Here is a 27,500-nt window from a genome sequence, read left to right on the forward strand (position 1 = left end):
GGGCAGCCACACTAGACGCAGGCTGGGGACACAGGAGGGCCCCAGGCCCAGAAAGGGCCCAGGGCAAGACGATGGCCAGTGAGGGCACCGACCTCAGCACCAGGTCAGTCTCTGCCTCCCTTTAACTTTCTCTCAGGTTGTGCTGCTGCTTTAGTGTGTGTCATTCGACTCTCGTGTAAACCTTGACCTCATCCTGCTTTACAAGAACACTCATGTGCAATGTAATGAAATACAGGAATACCAGTGAGGGAATCGGATCTTTAAACTGCAGAGGGACAGCTGCTGGTGTGAGTGCAGCTGCCACAACCCACAGGACTCTTGTCTTACAGCTACTCCTCAGCTGTGGGCCACCTGGACTCGGCTGTCCTTTCTGACGCAATTTGTTATTTTCTCATGATCTCTGAACCCTCTATTTTCCCTCGGGGCCCCTCTGCCTTCACCTAGGTTTATTCAAAGAGGGTACTTTAGAAAATATAAAATTCTGGGTGCCTTGGTCTCATACCTGAGCTAGGGACAGGTCAATGCCAGGCCTAGTCCCATCTCTGGCTGGGGCTCTGGACTCTCCCTCCAGGGATCTTGATCTAAGGGAGTAAGAGAAAAAGAAAAGGCCAAGACATGAAAGCCTAGTTCAGGCTGAGTATTTTCATCTGCACTTTGAGTTCTGCTCTGTAATGGGTTATACCTCTGACAAGGCAAAGGCCAGAAATCCTATCCTTTTCTCTAGTAATTACTTAATATGTTTAACCTTTTTTAATAGAAAAGAATTACATTTTACATTCTTGCTCATAAAATTTCAAATGACATGCAAGTGTGCAGAGGGGAAAGTCCCCTTCCCTTGCCACCTGCCTGAAGCCATCAGTCCTGGCCCTGTTGAGTGTTGTGGGCACAGCCTTCCACGTCTCTTTCTCTGCGTTCACACATATAACTGATTGTCCTAAATACATAATTTGTGTTTTGTTTTTTAACAAAGAGGATAATATTGGACTAGAGGCCCGGTGCACAAAAATTTGTGCACTCGGGGGGAAGGGGGGAATCCCTCAGCCTGGCCTGTGCCCTCTCGCAGTCTGGGACCCCTCGGGAGATAACGACCTGCTGGCTTAGGCCTGCTCCGGGTGGCAGAAGGCAGGCCCAATCCCTAGGTGCAGCCCCTGGTCGGGCTCAGAGCAGGGCTGATTGGGGAGTTGGGGCGCCACCCCCTATCATGCACAGAGCAGGGCGGATTGGGAGGTTGCGATGCCACCCTCAGTCACGCTCAGGGTAGGGCCAATTGGGGGGTTGGGGCACCTCCCCCACTCCGTCACACTCAAGGCAGGGTCCATGGGGAGGTTGTGGCTCCACCCCCTGTCACTCACAGAGTAGGGCCGATAGGAGAGTTGGGGCACTACCACTGTCACACCCAGGGAAGGGCAGAAGGGGAGGTTATGGCTCTACCCTGTCACAGAGCAGGGCCCGTGGCGGGGGGGGGGGGGTTGGGGCACCGCACCCTGTCACACACAGAGCGGCAGGGTGATCAGGGGGTTGGGGCGCTGCCCCCTGTCACGCTGATCCCGGTGCCAGGAGGCCTCGCGGCTCCACTGATCCCGGTGCTGGGAGGCATATTACTCTTTTACTATATAGAATAGAGGCCTGGTGCATGGGTGGGGGCTGGCTGGTTTGCCCTGAAGGGTGTCCTGGATCAGGGTGGGGGTCCCCACTGGGGTGCCTGGCCAGCCTGGGTGAGGGGATGATGGCTGTTTGCAGCTGGTCGCACACCCTTCAGGGTGGGAGTCCCCACTGGGGTGCTTGGCCAGTCTGGGTGAGGGGCTGAGGGCTGTTTTCAGGCTGGGACTGAAGCTCCCAACTGCTCCTTTTTTCTTTTTCTTTTTTTATTCTGGGCCAGCTTTAGCTCTGAGGCTACAGCTCTTAGGCCTCCGCTCCTGAAAGCAGGTATCTGGTTTGTTTCGGTTCTACAATCGAAACTCTGTATCAACTCCAGCTCTGTGATCCCGGGCTCACTGAATGCAGGTTTCTGGGTTTTTGTTTAGCTTCTATGTTTGTTACATAGTTGCTTATAGCTCAGAGGCCTGCAGTGGCAGGCGGGGAATGTTGGAGTCCTCCGTCAGTGAAGCAAGCAAGCCTCATGTTAGTTTCAAGCTGCCTGGCTGCCGGCCGCCATCTTGGCTGGCAGTTAATTTGCATATCTCACTGATTAGCCAATGGGAAGGGTAGCGGTCATATGCCAATTACCATGTTTCTCTTTTATTAGATAGGATATGCTATTTTGCATTGTTAATTATTTTAATAGTGAAAATACTGAATTTTTTTCACATTAATGAACATACAGATCTCCTCCATTCTTTTTAAAAGCTGCATACTACTCCATGGAATCTATATGCCCTAATTTTTTTTTAAAGAAGTTTTATTATTTTTTTAAATTCTTTATTGTTTAAAGTATTACATATAGTATTACATATGTCTCATTTTTCCCCCATTGACCTCTCCCTAGCCACCCCCAACCCCACCCACACATGTCCTCAACCCCCTAGTGTCTGTGTCCATTGGTTATGCTCATATGCATACATACAAGTCCTTTAGTTGATCTCTTATGCCCCACTTCCCTCCCCTGCCTTCCCTCTGAAGTTTGACAGTCTATTCAATGCTTCTCTGTCTCTGGATCTGATTTTGTTCATAGATTTATGTTGTTCGTTATTTCCACATATGAGTGAAATCATGTGATATTTATCTTTCTCCAACTGTCTTATTTTGCTTAGCATAATGCTCTCCATGTCCATCCATGCTATTGTGAATGATAAGAATTCTTTCTTTTTTACAGAAGCATAGTATTCCATTGTATAGATGTACCGCAGTTTTTTAATCCACATATCTACTGATGGGCACTTAGGCTGTTTCCAAATCTTAGCTATTGCAAATTGTGCTGCTAAGAACAAAGGGGTGCATATGTCCTTTCTGATTGGTGTTTCTTATTTCTCGAGATATATTCCTAAGAAGTGGGATTACTGGGTCAAATGGGAGTCCCATTTTTAATTTTTTGAGGAAACTCCATACTGTTTTCCACAGTAATATGCCATAATTTTTAAACCATCCTCTTCCATTGACAGATACTTAGGTGATTTCAACAAGTTGTGATAACAACAATTATGTATTTCTCTTTTTTGCATGTATATACACTAGAGGCCCGATGCACAAAATTCGTGCAAGAGTAGGCCTTCCTTCCCCTGGCTGCTGGCACTGGCTTCCCTCTGAAACCTGGGACCCAGGCTTCCCTCCGGCCCTGGCTTTGTCCAGAAGGACATCTGGAATGATATCGGGAATGATGTCTCATCTAATTAGCATATTACCCTTTTATTATTATAGATATATTAATTTGTCTTGTGTCAGTAAACAAAAAATCAAATTGTTGAGGCAATGAATACTAATACTTACTCATTTACATATTCTGCCAAGCTGCCTTTCTAAGGAACTGAACCAATATATTCTGCTAGCAATAGCGAATGAGATGAATCATCTCCCAACACCCATTTTCACAGATTCATTTAGTTAATTTAAATTTTCTTTTTTTAAATTAAATCTTTATTGTTCAGATTATTACATTAGTTACTCTTTTTTCCCACCATAACTCCCCTCCACCCAGTTCCCACCGCACCCTCCACCCTCACTCCCCACCCACTGTCTTCATCCATAGGTGCACGATTATTGTACAATCTCTTCCCTCACCCCACACCCCTTCCCCCCGCAAGAATAGTCCATTCCCTTTCTATGTCCCTGATTCTATTATAATCGCCAGTTCATACTGTTCATCAGATTATTTATTCCCTTGATTTTTAGATTCACTTGTTAATAGATGCATTATTTGTTGTTCATAATTTGTATCTTTACCTTTTTCTTCTTCTTCCTCTTCTTAAAGAAAACCTTTCAGCATTTCATATAATACTGGTTTGGTGGTGATGAACTCCTTTAGGTTTTTCTTATCTGTGAAGCTCTTTATCTGGCCTTCACTTCTGAATGATAGTTTTGCTGGATAAAGTTGTCTTGATTGTAGGTTCTTGGTATTCATCACTTCGAATATTTCTTGCCACTCCCTTCTGGCCTGCAAAGTTTCTGTTGAGAAATCAGCTGACAGTCGTATGGGTACTCCCTTGTAGGTAAGTGACTGTCTTTCTCTTGCTGCTTTTAAGATTCTCTCTTTGTCTTTTGCTCTTGGCATTTTAATTATGATGTGTCTTGGTGTGGTCCCCTTTGGATTCCTTTTGTTTGGGGTTCTCTGCGCTTCCTGGACTTGTAAGTCTATTTCTTTGGCCAGGTAGGGGAAGTTTTCTGTCATTATTTCTTCAAATAGGTTCTCAATATCTTGCTCTCTCTCTTCTTCTGGCACCCCTATAATTCGGATGTTGGTACACTTGAAGCTGTCCCAGAGGCTCCTTACACTATCTTCGTATTTTTGGATTCTTTTTTCATTTTGCTTTTCTGGTTGGGTGTTTTTTGTTTCTTTGTATTTCAAATCTTTGACTTGATTCTTGCGATCCTCTGGTCTGTTGTTGGGAGTCTGTATAATGTTCTTTATTTCAGTCAGTGTATGCTTAATTTCTAGTTGGTCCGTTATCACAACATCGAGGGTCTCATTAGATTTCTTGAGGATCTCACTACATTGATCAGCGGTCTCACCAGTCTTCTTGAAGATCTCACTACATTTATTGGCGGTCTCACCAGTCTTTTCGAGGACCTTTTTAAGTTTATCGGTGGCTTCTAGACAGTTCTTTAAAGACCTTAAAAGTGTGGTTTTGAACTCTATATTCAGCAGTTTGCTTTCCTCCAATTCTGTCGTTTGTGTCCTGTTTCTTTGTCTCGGCATTTTCTATGCTTCGCTGTGTTGGTAGAGTTCCTTTCTGTGCTAAGTGTCCCAATTACCTGAGGTAGACACTCTTGGTGCACCCCCTTGTGGGCTTTGTGCACAGTCTTGTTGTAATTAAGCCTTGATTGTTGTAGTTATCACTGTGAGGAATTGACCTCCAGGCCAATTGGCTGTGAGAATCAGCTGTGTCTGCAGTGGGAGAACTTCTGTGCTGGAGACACCCCTCTGGGGCTAGACTTGCTTCAATGGGGCTTTGGTGCTCACTGAGTCTTCCCCCTGAGTGTGTCTTTTATGGTTCCACAGAGCTGCAAACTGGATGGTCCCACTCTGACCTCTGGGCTTCCTGGCTCCTGGATCTCTTTGGAGGTGCTAATCTAGCCTTTGCCTGAGGCTATCCAGCAAAAATCTCCCTGCAGGGCTTGGGCGGGGAGGGTCCCACGGGATCAACAGGGCAGGGTTAGCAATTATGGCTGCTCTCAGTCTTGCCCTCAGAGGCTCTGCTTCTCAGTGTCCCAGTAACTGCTGCAAGCCCCACGGAGAGAAAGCTGCCCTAGGGTTCTGAGCGATGCCAGACAGTCCCGCTTCTCCCATATGAGTCTGGGTCCCTAGAGACTCAGAGTCTGAGACTCCCTCCCTATTGAAAACAACAACCACGTCCTCAGCCACCAACCCGCTCTGCATGCACTCAGCACCTTAGTGTTTTACTTCAGCACTGCGCCTCCTCTGAGTCACGGTATGTTTTACTCTTTCCTCCTAGTTGTAGAACTTCCACTCAGCCAGCCTTCCTGTGGTTCTGGATGATGTCTGTTCCATCTTTTAGTTGTATTTTTGAAGTGGTTGTTCGAGGCAGCAAACTCCGGTGTTTACCTATGCCACCATCTTGGTTTCTCCCCGCATTTTCTGATTACATGGGAGGTGGACGTGTTTTGTGTCTATTGGTCATTTAAATTGCCTCTTAGGTGAGTTGCTGGCTTATTTATTGCCAGTGCTATTAGTTGAAGTGGTTGTCTTTTCTTTGGTAATAAAGGAGGGTTTGTTAAATATTCTGAAAGTTATAAATTTACTTTCCTTTTCTTTAATTTTGTTTATGGTGACTTCTACTTGTAAAGCTTGAAATTTAAAGACTTATTATAATATTGATTTTATAAGATAAATATACTCTAGTTATTATGAATAAATGGAAGTGATGCTAAAAGTTACTGGTGAATTCCATGCACACCATCTTCAACCATAGTTCTCGTGTTCTTAAGATGGCAGAGTCAACTCTACCTTTACTTCAGTGAAAGTTTCTTCTCTACTATCTTCAAAAATGTATTCTTATTTAATTTGGGGACAAAACTATTCTTCCATTGGTGCAACTTTAGCCTTCACAGCTTTATCTGTCCCTAATAAATCTTCTCTTTTTCTCTTTACTTTCTTTTGTCTCAAACCTTTCTTCTATAGGAGTTATTTAATTTTTAGTCATTTTTTTGGTTTATAGTTATATCTAACTAGAGGACTGGTGCATTACATTTGTGCACCTGGGAAGAGAGGGGGAGGAGGGGTTCCTCAGCCCAGACTGTGCCCTTTGGTAGTCCGGACCCCTCAAGACTCGGTTGTCCTTCAGGCTGCCACATTCGCCAGCCATGAGCCTGGCTTGTAGCTGAGAGGCACTCCCCCTGTGGGAGTGGACTGACCACAGGGGGCAGCTCCTGCATTGAGTGTCTGCCCTCTGGTGATCAGTGCATGTCATAGCGACCAGTCATTCTGCCGTTCAGTCGATTTGCATATTACCCTTGTATTATATAGGATATTATTTTAAGTTGGTTGTGTTTTCTTGAGGGGGTGTCTTAATTTCCCTCAATAGCTCTGCAAACTCTACTTTATTATTATTTTTTAATGGTCACAGAACTAATTTTATTTTTTAACTTGATTTAAGCTTGACTTTAAACCACATGTTATTATATCAGCCCATTGGTGCACAGTTGCTTTATTTAGTTGTTTCTGTGATATTAAGTGCTTTGGGGATGTGTTCCTCACCCTCTGGGTGATTCCTCCAGATTGACCCTGTCTGCAGTTTGGTGCCTGTGTTGCTTCACTTTCTATTTATTTATTTATTTACTAGAAGCCCAGCACATGAAATCATGCGGCCCCACCCACCTGTGCCAGTCTTTGCTCATTATTGTGTTATGGCCACTGGGTTTTTTATCTATATAGATTTATCTATTTATTTATTATTTGTTTGTTTGTTTTCCATCACCATTTATCCCCCTCTATGTCCTTTTAACCTCCACCCATACCCCAGTACCCCACTCCCCAATCACCACACTTGCATTGCTACACTCTCTTTGCCACGTGCCTGCCATGGTTTTACAGCCCAATTCAGTCATGCTTGACTTAGCCAGCTCTCCCCTCTTCTCCAGTTTGCACTGTCCTCATCTGGGTTAACCATCCTTTTCCCTCTGCTCTTACCCAGGGGCCACATGAGCAGAGTGTCTTCTATTCTCACTTCTCTGCCATTGGCCCACAAGAGTCTCTCCTTATGCCTCACTGACTGTCATAGCTCCATATGAACTCTTGACACTTGGTAGAGTACATCTACCCATCTTCTTTTCTTCTTCAAAGTGTCATGACCCTTTGCATCTCCAAATAAGCATGTCGAAATCTTGTTCCGAATTTTTTTTTTTTAGGATCGTAATGATCCTATGGATTGATTAAAAGAGAATTGACATCTTTATAATATTGTGTATTCTACCTCATTAATATGGCACATGTATACTATTAATTAAAAATATTTTCTGATAAAATTTATATTTTTCCTTCTGCTAGATTTATTTGTAAATACTTGATATATTTAGGTTATTAAATCTACATAATTTAAAATGAACTTTCTAGCTGTTTGTTATTAAGATATAAAAGTAAATTAAATTTTTGCCAAACTCTTTTTAATTCTAATGCCTTTGGAGAAATATATACATATTAATTTACATAATATATTTATAATGACAGTTTCTTTCTACAAATCTGATCCTTACTAGTACACTTATTATTTCTTTTTCTTGCTTGTGTTGGCCAGGACTTCCATTATTATGGTGAATACAAGTAATAATAGTAATCATCTGTACCTTAAGCCCAATCCCAAAGGGAAAGCTTTACTCATTATACCATTATGGATAATGTTTGCTGTGGATTTTCTTTTTTAATATCGAAACTTGGACAGATTAAAGAAGTTTTGTAGTTGCATATGATATTTTCAGTGTGTGAGGTGTTTCTCATCCTGTTTTCTACTTTTTCTGCTATTCTCACTTGCAAACATTTTTTTTAAATAAATGATTGTTTTGGAATAATTTTATATTTACATTAAAGATGTGAAGTTACCACAGAACTTTCTGTATACTGCACACCTAGTTTCATTTCCTGTGATATTATCCTTTTACACTATTGGGTATAATTTTCAAAACTGGAAAGCCAACATGAGTACATCAGTGTTAACTAAACCACAGAATTTTGTTCATTGGTTTTTTTAATTGCAACTTTTTTAAATTTTTAAATTACAATTTATATTCAATATTACTGTGTATTAATTTCAGTTGTACCATAAAGTGGTTAGATAATCATATACTTTACAAAATGTTCCCACTAATATTTTCAGTATGCAACTGTCACCAGACATAGTTATTGTATTACTAGTAGTCCCATGCACAGATTAGTGCACATTGAAAGGAAATTAATTAGAAGAAATATTTTAATATCACTATTCACCTTTTCTCTATAATAGAAGTGTCAGAGATGATAGAAAATTAGTAAAATGTATACGAAAATAATATATAAATTGATTAATAAATCAATAATAACAACATGAGGACAACCAAGATGGCAGCATAGGTATATACCTGTATGTGCCGCCCCACCCCACAACCACATTAAAACTACAACTAAAAGACAAAACGGCGATCATCCAGAACCATGGGAAAGCTGGCTGAGTGGAAGTTCTACAACTAGAAGGAAAGAAAAAAGTGCATTGAGGCTGGGTAGGAGGTGCGGAGGTGCCAAGAGCAGAGGGAAGTGGCCAAGATGCAGAGACAAAGAAACATGTCACAAATGAAAGAAATGGAGGAAAGCAGATTACTGGATTTGGAGTTCAAAACCACAGTGATAAGGTTACTCAAGAATCTTCTACAAACCTCCGAGGAACTTAGTGAGACCTTCAAGGATCTTAAAGAGAATGCCAAAAAATGGAAAAGGACTAGTCAGAAATCAAGCATACACTGACTAAAATAAAGAATAATATACAGAGATCCAACAGAAGACTAGATGATCCCAAGAACCAAGTCAAAGATTTGAAATACAAAAAAGCAAAACACACCCATCTGGAAAAGCAAAAATAAAAAAGAATCCAAAAATATGAAGATAGTGTAAGGAGCCTCTGGGACAACTTCAAACGTACCAACATCCGAATTATGGGGGTGCCAGAAGAAGAGAGAGAGCAAGATATTGAAAGCCTATTAAAAGAAATAATGACAGAAAACTTCCCCTACCTGATTAAAGAAATAGACTTACAAGTCCAGGAAATGAAGAGAACCCCAAATAAGAGGAATCCAAAAAGGACCACACCAAGACACATCATAATTAAAACCCCAAGGGCGAAAGACAAAGAGAGAATCTTAAAAGCAGCAAGAGAAAGACAGTCACTTACCTACAAGGGAGTACCCATACGACTGTCAGCTGATTTCTCAACAGAAACTTTGCAGGCCAGAAGGGAGTGGCAAGAAATATTCAAAGTGATGAATACCAAGAACCTACAACCAAGGTTACTCTACCCAGCAAAGCTATCATGTAGAATTGAAGGTCAGATAAAGAGCTTCACAGACAAGAAAAAGCTAAAAGAGTTCATCATTACCAAACCAGGATTATATGAAATGCTGAAGGGTATTCTTTAAGAAGAGGAAGAAGAAAAAGGTAAAGATAAAAATTATGAACAACAAAGGAACAACGAATACATGTCTATCAACAAGTGAATCTAAAAATTAAGTAAATAAAAAAATCTGATGAACAGAATAAATTGGTGAATATAATAGAAGCAGGGACATAGAAAGGGAGTGGACTGACAATTCTCAGGGGGAAGGGGTTGTGAAGGGGGTGCAGGAAGAGATTGGACAAAAATCTTACACCTATGGATGAGGACAGTTGAGGGGGGTAAAGGCATGGGGTGGGGTGGGAACCAGGTGGAGGGGAGCTATGGGGGGAAAAGAGCAACATCTGTAATAATCTGAACAATAAAGATTTATTTAAAAAATGAAATATGAATTTGGAAAAAAAATAACAACATGATAAAACAACAGACATGATATAAAAATAAAAACATGATATAAAAACAACATTGATAAAAACAAAGACTGATAAATTGATTAAATTTATTCTAATATCTCCTTGTATACCATATTAAGAGTAAACACACTTTCAGAGTGCTTGACTAATTTCCCTTCTGATGAACTTTAACATCTTTAACTTCAAAGTCACATGTTCTTCTAACTCGAGAGAAAGCAACATATAACTGACCATGTCCAAAAACGGGTTCAGATGGGAATATTCCTACTCTGTCTAGAGTTTGTCCTTGTGATTTATTAATAGTCATCGCAAATGATGGCATCATGGCAAACTGTCGTAGAATTAATTGAAATGGGAGGCCAGTGTCAGATGGGGACAAATATCACGTATGCGCAAGCCAACATTTATTTTTAAATTGCCAGTGCGCATCATATGTACTGGCCAGTCGGTCGGATGGTCAAATGGATGGACAATCAGTAACTTAGTCTTTTATATGGAGAAATATATAGACATATAGATGTATAGATATATAGATATATAGATATATCGATATGTCAATATATAGATATATAGATATATGGATATATATATGGTTAATCTTTAGTTTTACTTTTCCACCTTACTCAAAAATTATATTTAAAAAATTGTATGTACTCCAATTTGCCAATGTTATCCTCCTGTGTCTTTCATAAGAATGTATAAACACACACACACACACACACACACACACACACACACACTTGGATTTTGTGTATCCTCATTACCAATTCTTCCCAAACACTCTACAGAACTATAAAACTCTTCTCAATAGGGTGAGACACATTAGATAATTGATCAGCTCTGTTTCTTTTCTTAGAGAAGCTCTCCAGGAACCCTTTATTCTCCTGCTCTAATTACTTCTGATTGCTTCAAGCCATCAGGGCTGACCTTCTGAAGCTTGATCTCTCTCAGGTTGCATCCTGTTTTGGGGGTTTTATGTATTCCCCTTTCTTGTTTTACTCCCTCATTTTGAGTTGCACATTATCCATAGCCTCCTGAATAATATCATAGAAGGTATGCATATATTTTAAGATCATTCGTGGATTTTTTTAAATGATTATTTTTGTCCTCACCCTTGTGTGAAAATTTGGTAATGAAAAAGGCCTATTCCAGAAATGAATTCAGTCCATTGTCTTGCAGTTTACTATTAGCAATGCTATCATTAGTATTTTACTACCATTAGTATTGCTAATGAGAGCTCTGCTGCCATTCTGATTCTGATTCTTTCTTTGTATGTCACTTACTTTGACTCTGAGACTTTCTGGTTCTTTAATCACTTGATTTCATGATAATTTGCTCTGGTGTTGGTTTTAATCATTGTTTTGGATACTTTAGAACTCTTTCAAATGGAAACTGATTTATTTCAATTCACATGATTTTACTTTGAATATTTCTTCAATAATTTCTTCCCTTCTGCCTCTCTCTTCCATCTTTTTGGAATTCCTGGTAGTTAGATAGTAGGTCTCATAGGTTAATCCTCTACAAACTTTCTGTTTTTGTGTTTGATTGGCAATCTTTGATAATTTTTTCTTTTGCCATATTTTTAATTTCTAACAGCTCTTTTTTATGTTTCTCCTTTTTTATACAATCGTGTGTGTGTGTGTGTGTGTGTGTGTGTGTGTGTGTGTGTTGATGTTAGAGAGAGAAAGGAAGGGAGAGGGAGAGAGAAACATTGATGAGAGAGAACCATCAATAGGCTGCCTCCTGCGCACCCGCTACTGGAGACTGAGCCTGCAATCCAGACATGCACCCTTACTGGGAATCAAATCAGTGATCTCTTGGTGCATGGGACGATGCTCAACCAACTGAGCCATGCTGGCCAGGGTTATACCATCCTCTTTTTTAATAAATCTAATCTTTTCTCTCTATTCCTGAGGATGATAATGTTTTTAATTCATCCGTTTCTTCCAAGGTTCTTTTAAGAGTTCATTTTTCCCCAGCTCCTGCCTCATTATTTGTTTGTTCTCAGCGATCCCTCCAGCATCCACTGGGTGTCCAGCCGCATTTAGAAATGAGACATGAACACCTGATTAGGGCTATGGTAATGAATGGATGCCTCTAGATGACTGGTGAGCTTCAATAAGCCAGTTTTGCTTTTCACCTCCCCACCTGTCTTCTGAAGTAATGGTGCTTCTGATTCCTGAATCCTTTCACAATTCAGAAACCCAAATTGGCTTGCCTCTTGCTAGTTTCCCCGTATAAGTAATTACATGTTTTCGAAAGATTTATTGCGCTATTTAAATACAAAAATTATGACATTAATGTATACATCTTCATGAATTTGGACATATCCATACATTTATGATACCATCACCACAAGCAAGGTACTAAATATGTTCATCATGTCCAAAAACGTTTTAATGCTTATTAACTATAGGTACCGTTTTATAGTAGATCTCTAGGACATATTCATCTTTCATAACTGAATCTTTATACCCACTGGAAAACAATTTCCCATCTCCCTCTCTCCCACGCCTGGACACTGCTATTCTGTTATCTTTGTTTTGGATACCTCATGTAAGTGGAATCATGCAGTATTAATCCTTCTGTGACTGATTTGTGTCACTTAGCATAATGTTCTCTAGTTTAGCCTGAATCTGTGAAACTTTTTGACATTGTTCTTGGCAATAATTTCTTGGATTTGACACCAAAAACACAGGCAACAAATCATTAAGAATTTCAGCCGAAACCGGTTTGGCTCGGTGGGTAGAGCGTCGGCCTGCGGACTGAAGGGTCCCGGGTTCGATTCCGGTCAAGGGCATGTACCTGGGTTGCGGGCACATCCCCAGTAGGAGATGTGCAGGAGGCAGCCGATTTGGTTTCTCTCTCGTCAATGTTTCTAACTCCATCTCTCTCCCTTCCTCTCTGTAAAAAATCAATAAAATATATTTTAAAAAAAAAAAGAATTTCAAAACTGTAAAAGCAGAGCATTAGAGCAAACACAGTGCCCTGTGTGACCACATAGAAACATGCGCTATACTGGCCCTGCTCTCACATTTAGGTCTACAATCTATTTTGAGTTGATTGTGGTATATGCTCTGAGGTAAAGGTATAAATTAATATTTTTGCATGTAGATATTCAAATATCCTATCACCATTTGTTGAAAGACTACCTTTTCCTCATTGAATTGTCTTGGCATTTTTTATTGAAAGTCCATTGACTAATAACATAGTGTATTTCTTCACTCTCAATTCTGTACCAGTGATCCATATTTTTTTTCTGCCAGTATTATTACTGTAGCTTTATAATAATGGTTGAAATCAGAAAGTATAATTCCTCCAACTTGGTTCCTCAAAATTGTTTTGGCTATTCACATTTCCACATAAAATTTGGAATCAGCTTTATAATTTCTGCAATAAGGCCTGCTAGGATTTTGATAACTGCATTGAACCTATAAATCAATTAGAGGAAATCACCATCTTAAATATGTTGAGTCTTCCAATCCATGAACATGGAGTGTTTCCATTTATTTAGATCTTTAATTTTTTTCTTAGCAATGTTTTGACGTTATCAGCATATAATATTTGTGTTCCAGCCCTAGCTAGTTTGGCTCAGTGGATAGAGCGTCAGCCCACGGACCAACTGGTCCTGGGTTCAATTCCGAGTAAGGTCACATACCTTGGTTGCAGGCTCAAATCCTCAGCCCTGGTTGGGGTGCATGCCCTGCCCTGTTTGGGGCACGTGTGGAAGGCAACCATTCCATGTGTTTCTCTCACATTAATGTTTCTCTGTCTCTCCCCCTCCCTTTCACTCTCTCTAAAAATGAATGGAAAACTATACTTGGACAAGGATTAACAACAACAATAAAGATTTGTGTTCCATTTGTTAAATTTATTCCTAAAAATTTTATTCTTTTTTCCTACCTTTATTTTTTAATTAGAAAATCAACTTTTAAATTTCTAAATTTCCCAGCCAGTTGTTTTACAGAAAGAATATTATCTCATAAGCTATATGGGTATTAAATATACTTATTCTAAAAGTCTTACTTTGGCCCTATTTTTTTCTATTTCGTCTGATGTTACCAAAAATGATAAAACAAGGAACTGAAGGGTCTGGGGTGAAATCCTGACACTCTGAACTAAGCCAATGTTAACAGCCTGGGTGTAACATTGCATTGCTTTCCCAACATTTGCTCCACACTTCACACACAAATAAAAGACTTTTATTACTTTGATTTGTATAAAAATGGAATCATAACATATTAATATGAAATTTATGTTTTCATTCATCAATAAAACTATGACTTTCCATTCAAATACTAGAAGTAAGTAATTATGTATCCAGCAATATGAATTTACCATAATTTACTCAACCATTTAGCTGAATGAACCATCAAACTGTTTTCAGGTGTGGTGGATCAGTATTATGTTGTTATGGTTATATTTTGCTTCAACAAAAATTTTTGTACTTATGGGCATAAATATTGATTATCAACTTATGTGTATCAAGTACCCCCCTAAAAAAATCAAAGGACAAAACAGACACAATCCCTATGTTTATAACATATATATTTTTGAAAGAAGACAGACAATGAATATGACAATTAAACTAAATAAAATATATAAATAATTGACAATATATTAAGGAGTAGTAAGGACATGGCAAAAATCGAGCTAGGTTACAGGATTGGAAGCATAGGAGTAGGTTGGAGTTTAATATTGTTAAAATTTCAGTTCTCATCAAATTTCTCTATGGTTTCAAAATGCAAAAGGCTATAAAAATCCAAAAAGTTTTTCTTATAAAATTTGACAAATTTATTTTAAAAGATATTGTGCTAGATGGGTACTGGAACTATCTGGGGGAATGCTTTGTGAAGTATATGATTGCCTAATCACTATGATGTACACCCAAAACAATATTTTTCAAAAGGACAGTGCCCTCAATAAACATTTGTTAGATTTTTTAAAAAAAAGGAATGAAAAATAAATAAAAGATATGTGGAAAGCCAAAAGACTTAGAAAACCAAAATAATCTTTCCCTAATTAACATCAAGACCTTCCATAACCTGTAGTAGTTAAGTCAATATGCTATTGGCAAAAGGATAGACAAATATATCAGTAGCACAGAAGAGAAAAATCCAGAAACATACCCATGCTTATATGCAAATGGCTTTTTGAATATTTTCATTAACTTAGGGTAGACAAAGATTTCTTATTACACTAAAGTTATTAACCACACAAAAAATAGATTTGGCTTCATCAAAAAGATTTCTCCTCATCAAAACACATAGTTATGAAAATGAAGGGCAAACTGGCAGAAAATATTTCCTATACATAAATCAAACATGGTGCCTCCGGGAACATGGTGGGTGCGGTGCGAGGGCAGGGATCCCCTCGCACTTCGATCTGAGGAAATGGCCGGCCCTGGGCAAGTTGGTGTAAACCCAGTGAGGGAAGGGAGCCTGGGGGTGGGTTCGCAGATCTTTTCAGATCCGGATTTGGAGCCCAGGACTCTGCCCTTCTTCTGGGCCTTGGGCGCATGGGCTCCCAGGATCCGAGGGGACCTGAACGCCATCTGCTTTGCATCCTTAAGCTTTGGCCACTAGCGCCCCCTCCCACCCCACATATTTTTCCATCCTTTGGTAATAGCCGCCAGAGTGCAGCCATAAGACTTTAGGACTTTCAAGTACACCCCTGACTCATCTCTGCACTGCTCCCTAGAGGCCCCCCAATGAAGCTGACAGAGCTAACTCCTTTCAGCAAAAGTTGGGCGGGGGTGCGGGAGGGGGTGGGGAAAGGCATGTGATAGGGCTTCCCCTCCTACTTAATTTCTGGCCCCAGCCCTTTGTCAGTTCATTGCTCTACTTCCTAGCCCAAGAGATGGGGATGGATAACTCCTCAGGTTATTGTTACCTAACAACGCACAGATCATAGGCACTTTTGTACCTGTTTTCCCTTCTTCACCCCTCCTCATAACCCCTCTTCATACCAAATTGTACAGTTTTGCCTGTGTGCAGTTATGAAGGTTTTAACAGGAAATTCCTCCCATATTTTGTCAGCTGAGCCTCTAGGGACAAATATCCTTGGTGCTTTATTCCATCAGCTAGAGGCCCAGTGCACAAAATTTGCAAACAGGGATGGGTCCCCTCAGCCAAGCCTGCACCCTCTCCAATCCAGGACCCCTTGGGGGATGTCTGAGTGCCAGTTTAGGCCTGATCCCGGTGATCGGGCCTAAACTGGCAGTCAGACATCCCTCTCACAATCCTGGACCACTGGCTCCTAATCACTCACCTGCCTGCCTGCCTGGTCACCCCTAACTGCCCTCCCCCCCGGCTGGCCTGATTGCCCCTCACTGCGTCTGTGTACCAGCCTGATAGCCCCTAACTGCCCCCCCTACTGGCCTGGTCACCCCTAACTGCCCACCCTGATGGCCTGGTCACCCCCAACTGCCTTCCCCTGCCAGCCTGGTCACCTCTCACGGCCCCCCGCCGGCTTGGTCGCCCCACGCAGCCTGCTGTTCAGTCATTTGGTCATCCCTCACTAACGCCGCCCCCCTTGCCAGCCTGACCATAGGCAGCCATCTTGTGAGGGTGTGAGGGTTAATTTGCATATTACCTCTTTATTATATAGGATTATTTATGGGCCTGCCACATGCCAAGCCCTGCATTTTGTTCTGTAGGCCCAGATGAACCAAATAGACTTCCCATTAACTTGAGACTAGTGGGAAAAATTAGGATTTGTGAAAAGGAGTGGAAGGGTATAGTGCCATAGGAAAGGAACAGAGGAAGTGCTCTTGAAATTGGTGGTGGGGGAAGAATTAAGTCTTTAGAAAGGATATAAGCTGGAACCAGAGTTGGCATTTGCAAATAAAATTGATGGGAGAAGGCAGCTTGAGAGCTCACTAGGCCCATGGAGTGAACATAATTAACTTTGTCTGTATGTGTGTGTGGTGGTGGGTGGGGGTGGAGGTCGGAGGTAGGGGTTGTGCAGTTTAATTGCTAACAGCATATTTGCCCTAAGACTTCAGGCATATAACCTCTTAAAACAAAAAAAAAACTAAAAGAAAAAAAACTACTTATTTCTGCCATATATTACAAACTCCTACACATCAATAAGGAGTAAAAGGCAGCACAATAATCTAAATAGGACAAAGACTTGAACAGGCACTTTACATGAAGATACATAATACATAAAGATACATGAATCTCCAATAAGCATATGAAAATGTGATCATTATAATTAGTCATTAAAGAAATACAAATTAAAGCTATTTGAGATAGCACATCACACATTAGAATAACTAAAATTGGAAAGGGTATATCTTATAGACTTTGAAAAACAGTTTGGTAGATACTGTAATGGTTAAACATCTTGCTACACAATGACCTAACAATTCTAATTTTAGCTGTTTCTCCAAGAGGAATGAAAAGCAGAGCAGCTTTATTTACACTAGTCCCAAACTGGAATCAATCCAAAAGTTCATCAATAGGAAAATAAATAAGCAGATTGTGGTAAAAACATCCAATGGAGTATTCTCTACAATAAAAAGGAACAAACTTCTAATTACCCAAAAACATAGATAATAAATAAAAGCAGTTAGACACATAAGCATACACAATGTATTATTCCATGTACAAATCCAGTAACAGGCAACATTAACATACCGTGGTAAAAGGACAGCAATGTTTGCCTCTGAGAAGCTGCCTGGATCCAGGGGTCAACTTGTGGGTTGTGGAGTTGTTCTGCTCTTCATTTTTCAAATAACATGTTGGTATTAAGCACCAGGTCTCCCATTCCAATTTTCATGCCTTTAGGATTCCACAGGGCATGCTGTTGCTTTCCTGGCCACTAGGAGTATCCTCCACCTACATTCCTTCATTATCATTTTAATAGGGTTTTCAATAAAAGAGAAGACAAATGCTTCTCTTCATCTCCCATCCTTAACCAGAAACATTTTCTTGCAGGAATTTGGAACAATAATGTGACATTATTATTACCTGATGTGTATATGCCTACTGGGTACTTTTCTGGTTTGACAAAAATATGTTATGAGTCTTCATAACATTTAGAAATACAAGATGTTGGTTAAAACATTGTTATAGTAATAAAATGATCAACTAAGAACCAGAATTGCAGACTCAGGTTTACAATTAATTTCACTGGAAACAACAGCAATTTCTGAAGTTTAGATGCATAAAAAAATTCACCGTATATAACAAAGCAGAGGTAGATTTATAACAACACAAAGCAGAAGTCCCAGAAGAAATGGTGATATTCTTGTGAAATGCTAAATTTATTCTATATCATTATCAAACCACGACTTTTTAGTTATGAACTAGTTTTATAACGCAGGGTGATATTTCTCTTAACTGCCTCCACAAGCATCTCAGAATCTTGATAACCATTTTCACATGGTATCCCTTCTCCCTAGGATGTCCACAGAAGACCAGGGCATAGACGACAGTTTTATCTACGATATTATATTCAAGCACTTCAAAAGAAATAAGGTGGAGATTTCAAGAGCAATACATAAAGAATTCCCTTTCCTTCAGATTCTTCGTGACCGTGAACTCATCACCAATAAAATGTATGAAGTAAGTGAGGTTTCTTATGTTACAATCACTTAGTAGTCATACAAATATATAACAATTCTAAATTTTACATGAAAAAATACCTATGCGGGAAATTGTAACACATTTACAACAAAATCGATTTCTAGCTATGGCCTGACTGGTTCAATGGTTAGAGCGTTTCCCTGAGCTCTGTAGGCTCTCAGGTTTGATTCCTGGTCAAGGGCCCATACCTGGGTTGCAGGTTCCCAGCCCCAGTCAGGACTCCTGCGGGCGGCAACCAGTTGATGTATCTCTCTCTCATCAATGATTTTTTTCTTTCTCCCTCTCCCACTCCCTCCCTCCCTTCCACTCTCTCTGAAAAGCAATGGAAAAAAAATATCCTCTGGTGAGGATTAGCAACAACAAAAATCACTTTCTAGGGCTCTTCTGTAACTTGGAAGTCCATATTTATATTTTCCCCATGTATTGTTTTTAGGATTGTCAAGAATCTTGTAGAAACCTGGTCCCTGTACAGAGAGTGGTGTACAATGTGCTCGAAGAGCTGGAGAAGACATTTGACCTATCACTCCTGGAAGCATTATTCAGTGAGGACAACAAACAGGAATACCCTGCCTTAAATAACATTTATAAAGGATTTGAAAATGGTAATTAGTTTATTATCTACCTCTTGCTGTACAGGAATAACTTTTTTTGACAAGTATATATTTAGCTCCTACTATGTACCACTCACAGTGCTGGGCAGTAGGGATATAGCAGTTAAGAAAACAAACATATCATGAGCCTCTCAAAGTTTTTGATAAAATGGCTACACTATAAACACCCACCTGCAGGTCTGCTTAACTAGGCATTTAGGGTCACAGGACAACCAGAGCTACGGTGGCATGAGACCTACTTAGAAAGACAAATGACAAGAAACTCAGCATCCCAACAGAGCAGCATCAGCTGCTGCTCTTCTGTGGAACCCCTTGCAGCTGTCCACACAGCAGTCCACCGAGGTGACTACCACCCACCACTAGTGACAGCTTAGTTGTGCGATCCACTGTGATTTGGCCATCCCAAGCTCATGGGAGTCAACGTCTCATGTAACAATTCTGTAGTTGTAACTTTCAGGGACCCCACAAAGAAGAGCTGAGTTATAAGAGTCACTACATTGAAGAAAGATCATACATGGCTTATAGTTCACATATAGTCCTTCCTAGTATACATACAATTTATCTACCTACAGTCACAGGTCATTTTTTACCATAAGCTCAGTGTTGGCCTAGTGACACAGACGAGAGGCCACCTTCATCAGGTGTCCAGAGTAATAAGCAAGAAATTTAACTCAAAGTCAAATTTGCTCTTAAAGATCAAGAAATGGTTTTATTAACTTTCTTCACAAGGGGTGAAACACACATTAGTCATAAAATCACAAAACCTATTGCTCTCCCAGGGACTACTTTTGATGCTATATAACACAATAGGTATGATTCTCAAAAAGGTATGATTTTTCTAAGAAGACATAATTTATACTTTATAATGGTACCCAGTTAAGAGAATCTTCTACTGTAGATGATAGATAGATAGATAGATAGATAGATAGATAGATAGATAGATAATAGATAGATAGATAGATAGATAGATAGATAGATAGATAGATAGATAGATAATTTACTTGCTTAAGCGAACTTTGTATTCCACTGGAAGCTCAATGGAGTTCTCCAGATAAGAGATAGAGACATTAAAAGAAAAATGGTCATATGTTCTAAGAGGGTGGATGCTATGGGATCAGACATGAGTGTGAAAAGGACTAGTATGTCTTCAAAACAAGGACAAATTTGATTTGGCTCAATCAGAGAGTGAGAAGCAGACTGTGGGAACGAATTCAAGAGAGATAAGTTTGAAGATGATTTTACAAAGTTTAGTATATAAAGCTAAGCAGTTTGAAGTTTATAAGTAGGCAAAAAGGAGATACTAAGAGGTTTGTAAACAAGGAAATAGTTTAAAGTATGCATGAAACATGTGGCTTATTGAATTGTATCAATAGCAGTCTTATGTAATGAAGAACAAAGTTGTTTTGCACAAGTCATTTAGTCAGAAAAAGGGATAAAGGAAGTCAAATACCTAGTCACAAATTTCAAGTCAATATTATATTTGTAACCAGGATGTCCCAAGACATGGGTAAGACGGGAATGGCAGTTACCTTTACTGCCTACATCTTAGGGTCTCTGATCCTCTCCATGGAGTTCGGGAACTTCCCTCCCCAGGGCCTCGCACCCAAATCACATGCCTCTGTTTCTAGGGCTCCCCATTCTGGGATGACCCACATGTATACCCACAGCTGCCCACCGACCTCTGAGGAAGGCTGTAGCTTCCACCTCCCATATTCTGCTGCCCATGTAGCTACAGGTCAACAACACAAAATTCAAGAAGCTAAAGGTTGTAGTTTGAGGTGTGACACTCTCCTGCTGCCTGGACCCCACCTTCATTCATTCAAAGATCTGCTGGAACCCTCATCAGAACACCTGACTATAGGTTACTTTCACCATTTCTGGCTTTAAGCCCTATGTTCTCCTTCTATCTTCCACCTGATTTTTCCTAGATTTATAGCCATGTCCTGGAATGACAAAGCATCCGTGGTTCCCACAGTCTTGTTCATCTACCAACCAATGGGCATGGTCCCAATGGAACTCCCATTATCAGCCTAGGGTAGCCTTCATTTCCTTCCACAGTGCCTCATCCTCCCTGGACTCCCCATAGACATTCACACCCAGACTTCTTGGTTTATGTGCTTCCTCCTTACATTTATTGTGTCATCTACATGCAGGGGCCCTAGGTTAATGCTCTAGTCCCTCCTCACTGCAGCCTCCTCTGCCCCTGGTTCAGGAATCTGGAGGCATCCTCCAGTGCTGAAATATTCATTCCCTGCTTGCAGGTTCAGTGTCCTTTCCTTATTTCTGAAATCAATCCCCCAGGAGGTCTGTCTAATTCCACCAGTGTCCTCTGGTCTATCTCTTTGGGGAAAACTCATCCTCCCTGACCTAATTAAATCCAACCCTACTCTTCTCCAGGCCCATCTTTAAAGCTGTTGGGCTTTATCTTCATCACAAGGATCTCTAGGATCCTAGTCCTCCTACTGAGAAACCCTCTGTTTCTTCATTATACTTGGAACAGTTCAGAAAACATATTTAACTTCCAGTATTTATTTTGATATTTTATTTCCCAACCATATGATTTTTTTTTTACTATGTTTCCCCAATTCCTTTATACTGACATTTGAGTGGCTACTTTCTGTGTGCAAAATCTAAATAGTTGCTTGTTGGGGGCTCTTTTTTCTGTCCCAACAATGATGGAGAACTTTACCATGAGGATGGGGGCCCAATGAGCTCTGAGTGACCCAAAGGTTAGAAATTCTTAAACATGTAAATTTGAGATGATGTCCCTGGTCTCTGATGGAAATCTCTGAGTGTCTTTTCTCTCCATCTTCTCAGCAATCCGTGAGAGCATTTGTTTCCAAGAAAATGATGGAGAAGAGAGTGTGGAGAACCCTAACACCCAACTAAGTCTTGAACAAGGTGATTGCAAACATAAAAACTGATTCTCATCTAAAGTAGAAAGGAAAACGGGAGATGGGCCCTTAGTCCTAATGAAATTTGGGAATCAGAGAAGAACTGTTGAGGAGCATGGAGAAGGCAGGGAGCGCTGTTTTTATGAGCATCTTACCAGAAACTGATCCAGGAGTAGGAGCTATGACAAGATACCCTTGGCTCAATAAACAAGACAAAAGAACAGGAACCCAATATGTCAGGAAACCAGATTTATAGACAATGCTAACCTGGAAGTAATTGTGATTTAGAGAGATCCTGTAGGAGAAGATCAGTGTGAAGCTATATAGGGTTAGGAACTATGGACCCCAGGTCAACATCACAGAGGAGATCCTTGATAATGAGAGAAAAAGGGACTGATTCAAATGTGGGGGATTCTGTTCAAGAGCAGGAATATTCAAGGAGATGGGCAGTAATAGAAAGAAGAGAGGAAATGTGCATATTTTGAGAAAAGAAGGAGGGGAAATGAAAGACAGAAGAAAGGGGTAAAGGACACAATAAAACAACCGTATTACTAAGAGCTCACTTATTGAATATTTACTCTGACAGCTGTGGACTTAGTGCTCCCAGGTGCCATTAGAAGTTAATATTATGTATGTACTCTTTCTGCAATTAGGAGACTAAAATCTGTGTGTAGTTGGCAGGTTGTATGTGTAGTTGGACTGGGGTCAAATGAGCAAGATGAACCAGGCATTCTTAACCCTGCACACACCCAGATAATCTCATGGAAAAACCAGAAGCATGAAACAAAAATAGGGAAATATACGCAGATAGAAACACAGAAAGAAGAATACTACGAGCTGGAAGGAGTATAGGAGAATCAGACACTGAACCTCATGAAAAGGCCAACAAGACAGAGAAACAGACATGGGGAGGGAGGGTATGGTGCAAAGAGGGGTGCAATGAAGCACCAGGACTTTGTAGGAACTACAGCAAGGCCACCAGTCAGGGGCAGCTGTGGGAACAAATACAGGTTCACTATGGCCATGGGTGACATGAAAAGCCATTGCCAGTCACCTAAGGTGCTCATGGAAAATACTTAGTGAGATGGGCTGGCCAAGGCGCTGTCAGTCCAAAGAGGGACTTGGGTCTGACTATAAGAGTGAGGTTGAATCCTCCAGGTACGGATGGGCTCTGTATTGATACCTGGGGGGAGGGCATCCTCAAGTCCTACTTTATAAAGATTAAAGGGGAATTAGGGGAGAATGACATTTCTGAAATAAACTTCTCATTTTTCACCCCAGGCACTGGTGAAAATTCATATCAAAGCCTGACCTGGATCTGCTCACATCCCTTGAATTACAATGGTCTGTTCCTGTTGATTTCTGTGACCTTTTGCAGTTCTGGTCCCATCTGGCAGGTTCTATGGTGGGAGGGCTGCTTCTTTTTAGTAATGATCACCCAAAATTGTCCATTTTGGCTTCTGCAATTTCTCCAAGGATTTAGATAACAGAGTCTTCATTTTCCTGGTTGCCTGGGAGGATCACTCCTTCCTTATTCCTGAAATGCACTTGCTGCCAGCTCCTGACAACCTGGGCCTGGACCTATTGCCCATGCACCTGTCTTCATAGTGTTCTGCCTCCGTCTTGCTTGAATCTGGCTGCAGCCTTGCTTTGACATCACATCCAGCTGTGGCCAGCACTGTAGCAAGGGTGGTGAGGTAGGGGTAATAAGTGTGTTCCTCCTGGGCTAGGTTCTCTTACCTGTTGGGTCCCTCACCATGGACGCCATGTGCCTCCAGAGCAAACCCTCTCCCATCATCTCTGGAGCAGCAGGCCTGGAGCTGCCCTCCAAACACCTGACCAGCCTCCAAAAAAATACTTTGGTAATTTAGCAATCAATAGCCACTGTTTACAACTCTTGACCTTCCCTTAATCTATAACACTCTTAATGATGGTATTAAATTATTTAAAATATTATATATTTAAGATATTAATCAAAAAAGTTAATTTTCTAATCAGTCACAATATCTCTTATAGTGATATAAGCAATATTTTATTTAATCGTCTCAAACACTTAAAATGATGGTATATCACCCTGGCCAGTGTGGCTCAGTTGGTTGGAACATCATCCTGTACATGGAAAGGTAGAGGGTTCAATTACCTGGCAGGGCACATACCTAGGTTGCCGGTTCAGTTCCCAATTGGGGCACATACAGGAGGCAAGCAATTTCTTTCTCAATCTCTCTCTCTCTCTCTCTCTCTCTCTCTCTCTCTCTCTCTCTCTCTCCCTCTCCCCCCCCCCCTTTTTTCTCGAAAATCAATGAACATGTCCTCAGGTGAGGATTAAAAAAATACAATGATGGTGTTTCAACCACATTTTTCAGAGTACAAAGAATGAACGGAGACTTTGGCTATTTGTGCAAGTTCAGCCACTGAGACTAGGGATAGACCTCGCCTTAGAGCAGTGTCAGAACAGGAAGTCTGCTGACCCATGGCTGGCTTTATTTTATTTTATTTTATTTTATTTTTTATTTTTTTATTTATTTTTTTAATTTTTTTATTTCTTAAAATATTATAAAGAGTATTACATATGTCTCCTTTTTTTCGTGCCCTTGACAATCCCCTGGCTTCCCCTCCCATGGCTGGCTTTAAATTCTGCCCTGTGGCCTTGGGAATTGGATTTCCCTCTTTGTCCCTTAGTTTCACCATCTATAAAATGGAGATGATAACAGTACCTACTTCACAGGGTGATGGATTTTAAACAAGTTATGTGATGTAAAGTATTCACAATCATGCCTGGTACCTCATCAGTGTTCCCTGCATGTGTTAATATCACTACGTTTAATGCTCATTATTATTTATATCTAGTGCCAGAGTCTACGCTTTTAAATACTACAGTGAACTGGGATATTTGGAAAAGCAGTGATAACAGTAATACCAACCTCAGGCCCCAGAAAATAAATTGAGGGCCTCAGTATCTGTACCCTAGAGCACACTAGCCTATAAGAAGAATCATGTGTTTGTTGCATGACTCTCCTTTGGAAATGAGTGATAGGGAGGGGATTCAGGAAAATTCACTATGGAAGGCATTGCAATGTAGCTTCCAGTGGGAAGTGTTATTTAAGAAAGAATATTTAAATTAGCAATACATTTTTATAAAAGAAAAACTTCTTTTATTTTTGAAAGCATAGTTATACTTTTAGCAAATCATATTTACTCAAAAAGTTTAATTTAAAAATATCTTTTAAAGTATATGAGTCAATGTTAGGCATGTAGCCACCAGTCCTGCTGGTGGTAATAGGAAGGGTGAAAGGAAAGAATTGTGAGGAGTAATGAGCAAGGAAGGGATTCTTGTGTGTGTGCATGTGCGCATGTGTGCGTTTGGAGGGGGGAGGGGGGCGGTGGGGAGGAGGATGCAATGACATTATGACTCCCAATGTGATCTGAGAGCGAACCTTCTTGGAAATAAAATCCCAGAGCATCATAATGATTGGGAACAATGTATACTAGTATAAAGAGAGGAATTTCAAATTTCAAAGATAAATTTTAAAATTTCTTAAATTTTTAAATAAAAATAAAGGGAGGGATTTCAACCTACAACCCAAATGATGCACAATAAGCAGGGATGGTTGACTGTGATATGCACAGGCGAGGGAAGGGCTGTGTCTCATGCTTATCACCCTAGGAAGAGGCTCTAAGGAACTCTAGATGTGGCATTATAATGCACCAGGATTCACATTCTGTATTAAAATTAGGGGAATTACTTTTAAATCATACTTTACGTAAATAACTTTGCTTAGAAAATAGCACTAAATGAAAAAATCCAAACTGCACTGAAAAATATATTTACCAATTCATACAACTATTGAGGTTGGTAGGAACAGAGTGGATGGGTCAATGGAATCAATAATGAACCAAGGAGGCCCACCGTAGGGAAGAGGGTGCACTGGTCCTGGGTAGTTTACTCAGGGATTCATTCCTTATGGGCTTCTGCTCTGCTCTGCCCTCTATCTCTGGCCACAGACCCCTGCAGCCTTGCTTGCTAGGTCTCTTGCTACACCTTCCTGCTGGATTCCTAAACTGGGAGACACCAGCAAGGGAGTGGAGAGTGGAAGCAAGGGAGAAGCATGGTATTTCCCTATCACTGTCTTGGGCAGCAATTCTCTCAATAGCTGCATCTCCCATGACTCTACCTCCCACCAAGCAGGCCAGCCATGGTCCAGCTTCTACCTACCCGGTAACTTGACACATGAGCTCACCCTTGGTCCCTCCCATAGCTTCCTGTTGACTATTCTTCAATTTGGAATTGAAAGTTCTTCCACCAGATGTATAACTAATCCCCTGGATTAAATTCCCTCTGCTCCAAAGGCTTAGAGAGCTTTATATTTTCCTGTTGGACCCTGATTGATGCTCAAAGCAAATAAAATAACTACTAATCAAAATGTGGTTTAGGTACATCCCCACCTGAAAATGGACTGTCAGAGCACCATCGTGAAAGAGGACAGATAAATGTGAATGAAACAGTTACAACCAGTAACAATAATGATGCACTAGAAAGCCAACAAGCGAATGAACAATGTGCCCAAGAGACTGAGTCAGCAGGTAAGCCTGAATGCCTGGGTTGGATGAATGTGGAGAGGCCAAGGGGCATTTGCTGGTGGCAGAGAATGAAGTAAGGTAAGACTCAAGGAGACATTCACTAACAAAAAGAGGGCAATCACACAGACACACAGAGTGCAGAAATGGATCCTGATATATTGATAGGAGAGACCTGGAGAAAAAGAGAAATACTAAGATAAGAGACAAAGGGAGAAGAGCTGCAGAGCCTCACTGGGGAAGATAGACAGAAACAAAAGTCAAAATAAGTCAGGGAGAGATTTACCGTGGAATCAACGAAACACAAACAATTTCACTGAGTGAAAGTGGCAATATATGCAGTCAAGCTCTAAGTAGGAACAGGAGAAGAAAAGAGAAGCCAGTAAGGTGCAACAAAATGGTAATAGGCAGAGTAAGGCTCTGTGGGACCTCAGCTGTTGTCTTTTTTTATTTCAGAGTCCTACGAACAAGTATCCATCCAAGGAAATAATGGAAATGCAAGACTAGAGATGCCCAGCCCATTGCCCTCTGATGAAGAAAGTAATTATTACCTACCTTACCATTGATCTAAGTATATCTTTGCTTTCCTTTGTTCTCCCATAGTAACCATCTCCCCCAACCACCTAAACATCAGGCAAGACACACAGCCTTGTGCACAGCCTCTAGCTGT

The 27,500-nt window shown here is 40.6% G+C and overlaps 1 protein-coding gene across 1 annotated transcript in view; it reads left to right on the forward strand.

The window, feature by feature from the left end:
• The window catches only part of LOC308522142 (nuclear autoantigen Sp-100-like), a 63,449-nt gene continuing 35,949 nt past the window's right edge, over positions 1-27,500 (forward strand). The window contains exons 1-7 of the mRNA XM_081095356.1: positions 1-103; positions 18,567-18,729; positions 19,184-19,352; positions 22,179-22,262; positions 23,537-23,599; positions 26,687-26,836; positions 27,287-27,370. Of these exons, the coding sequence (XP_080951482.1) occupies positions 72-103; positions 18,567-18,729; positions 19,184-19,352; positions 22,179-22,262; positions 23,537-23,599; positions 26,687-26,836; positions 27,287-27,370 (745 nt within the window). The 5' untranslated portion in view covers positions 1-71. The remainder of the gene's footprint in view (positions 104-18,566; positions 18,730-19,183; positions 19,353-22,178; positions 22,263-23,536; positions 23,600-26,686; positions 26,837-27,286; positions 27,371-27,500) is intronic.

Source organism: Myotis nattereri (assembly GCF_964212035.1).
Source record: "Myotis nattereri genome assembly, chromosome: 7".
NCBI classification, from domain to species: domain Eukaryota; kingdom Metazoa; phylum Chordata; class Mammalia; order Chiroptera; family Vespertilionidae; genus Myotis; species Myotis nattereri.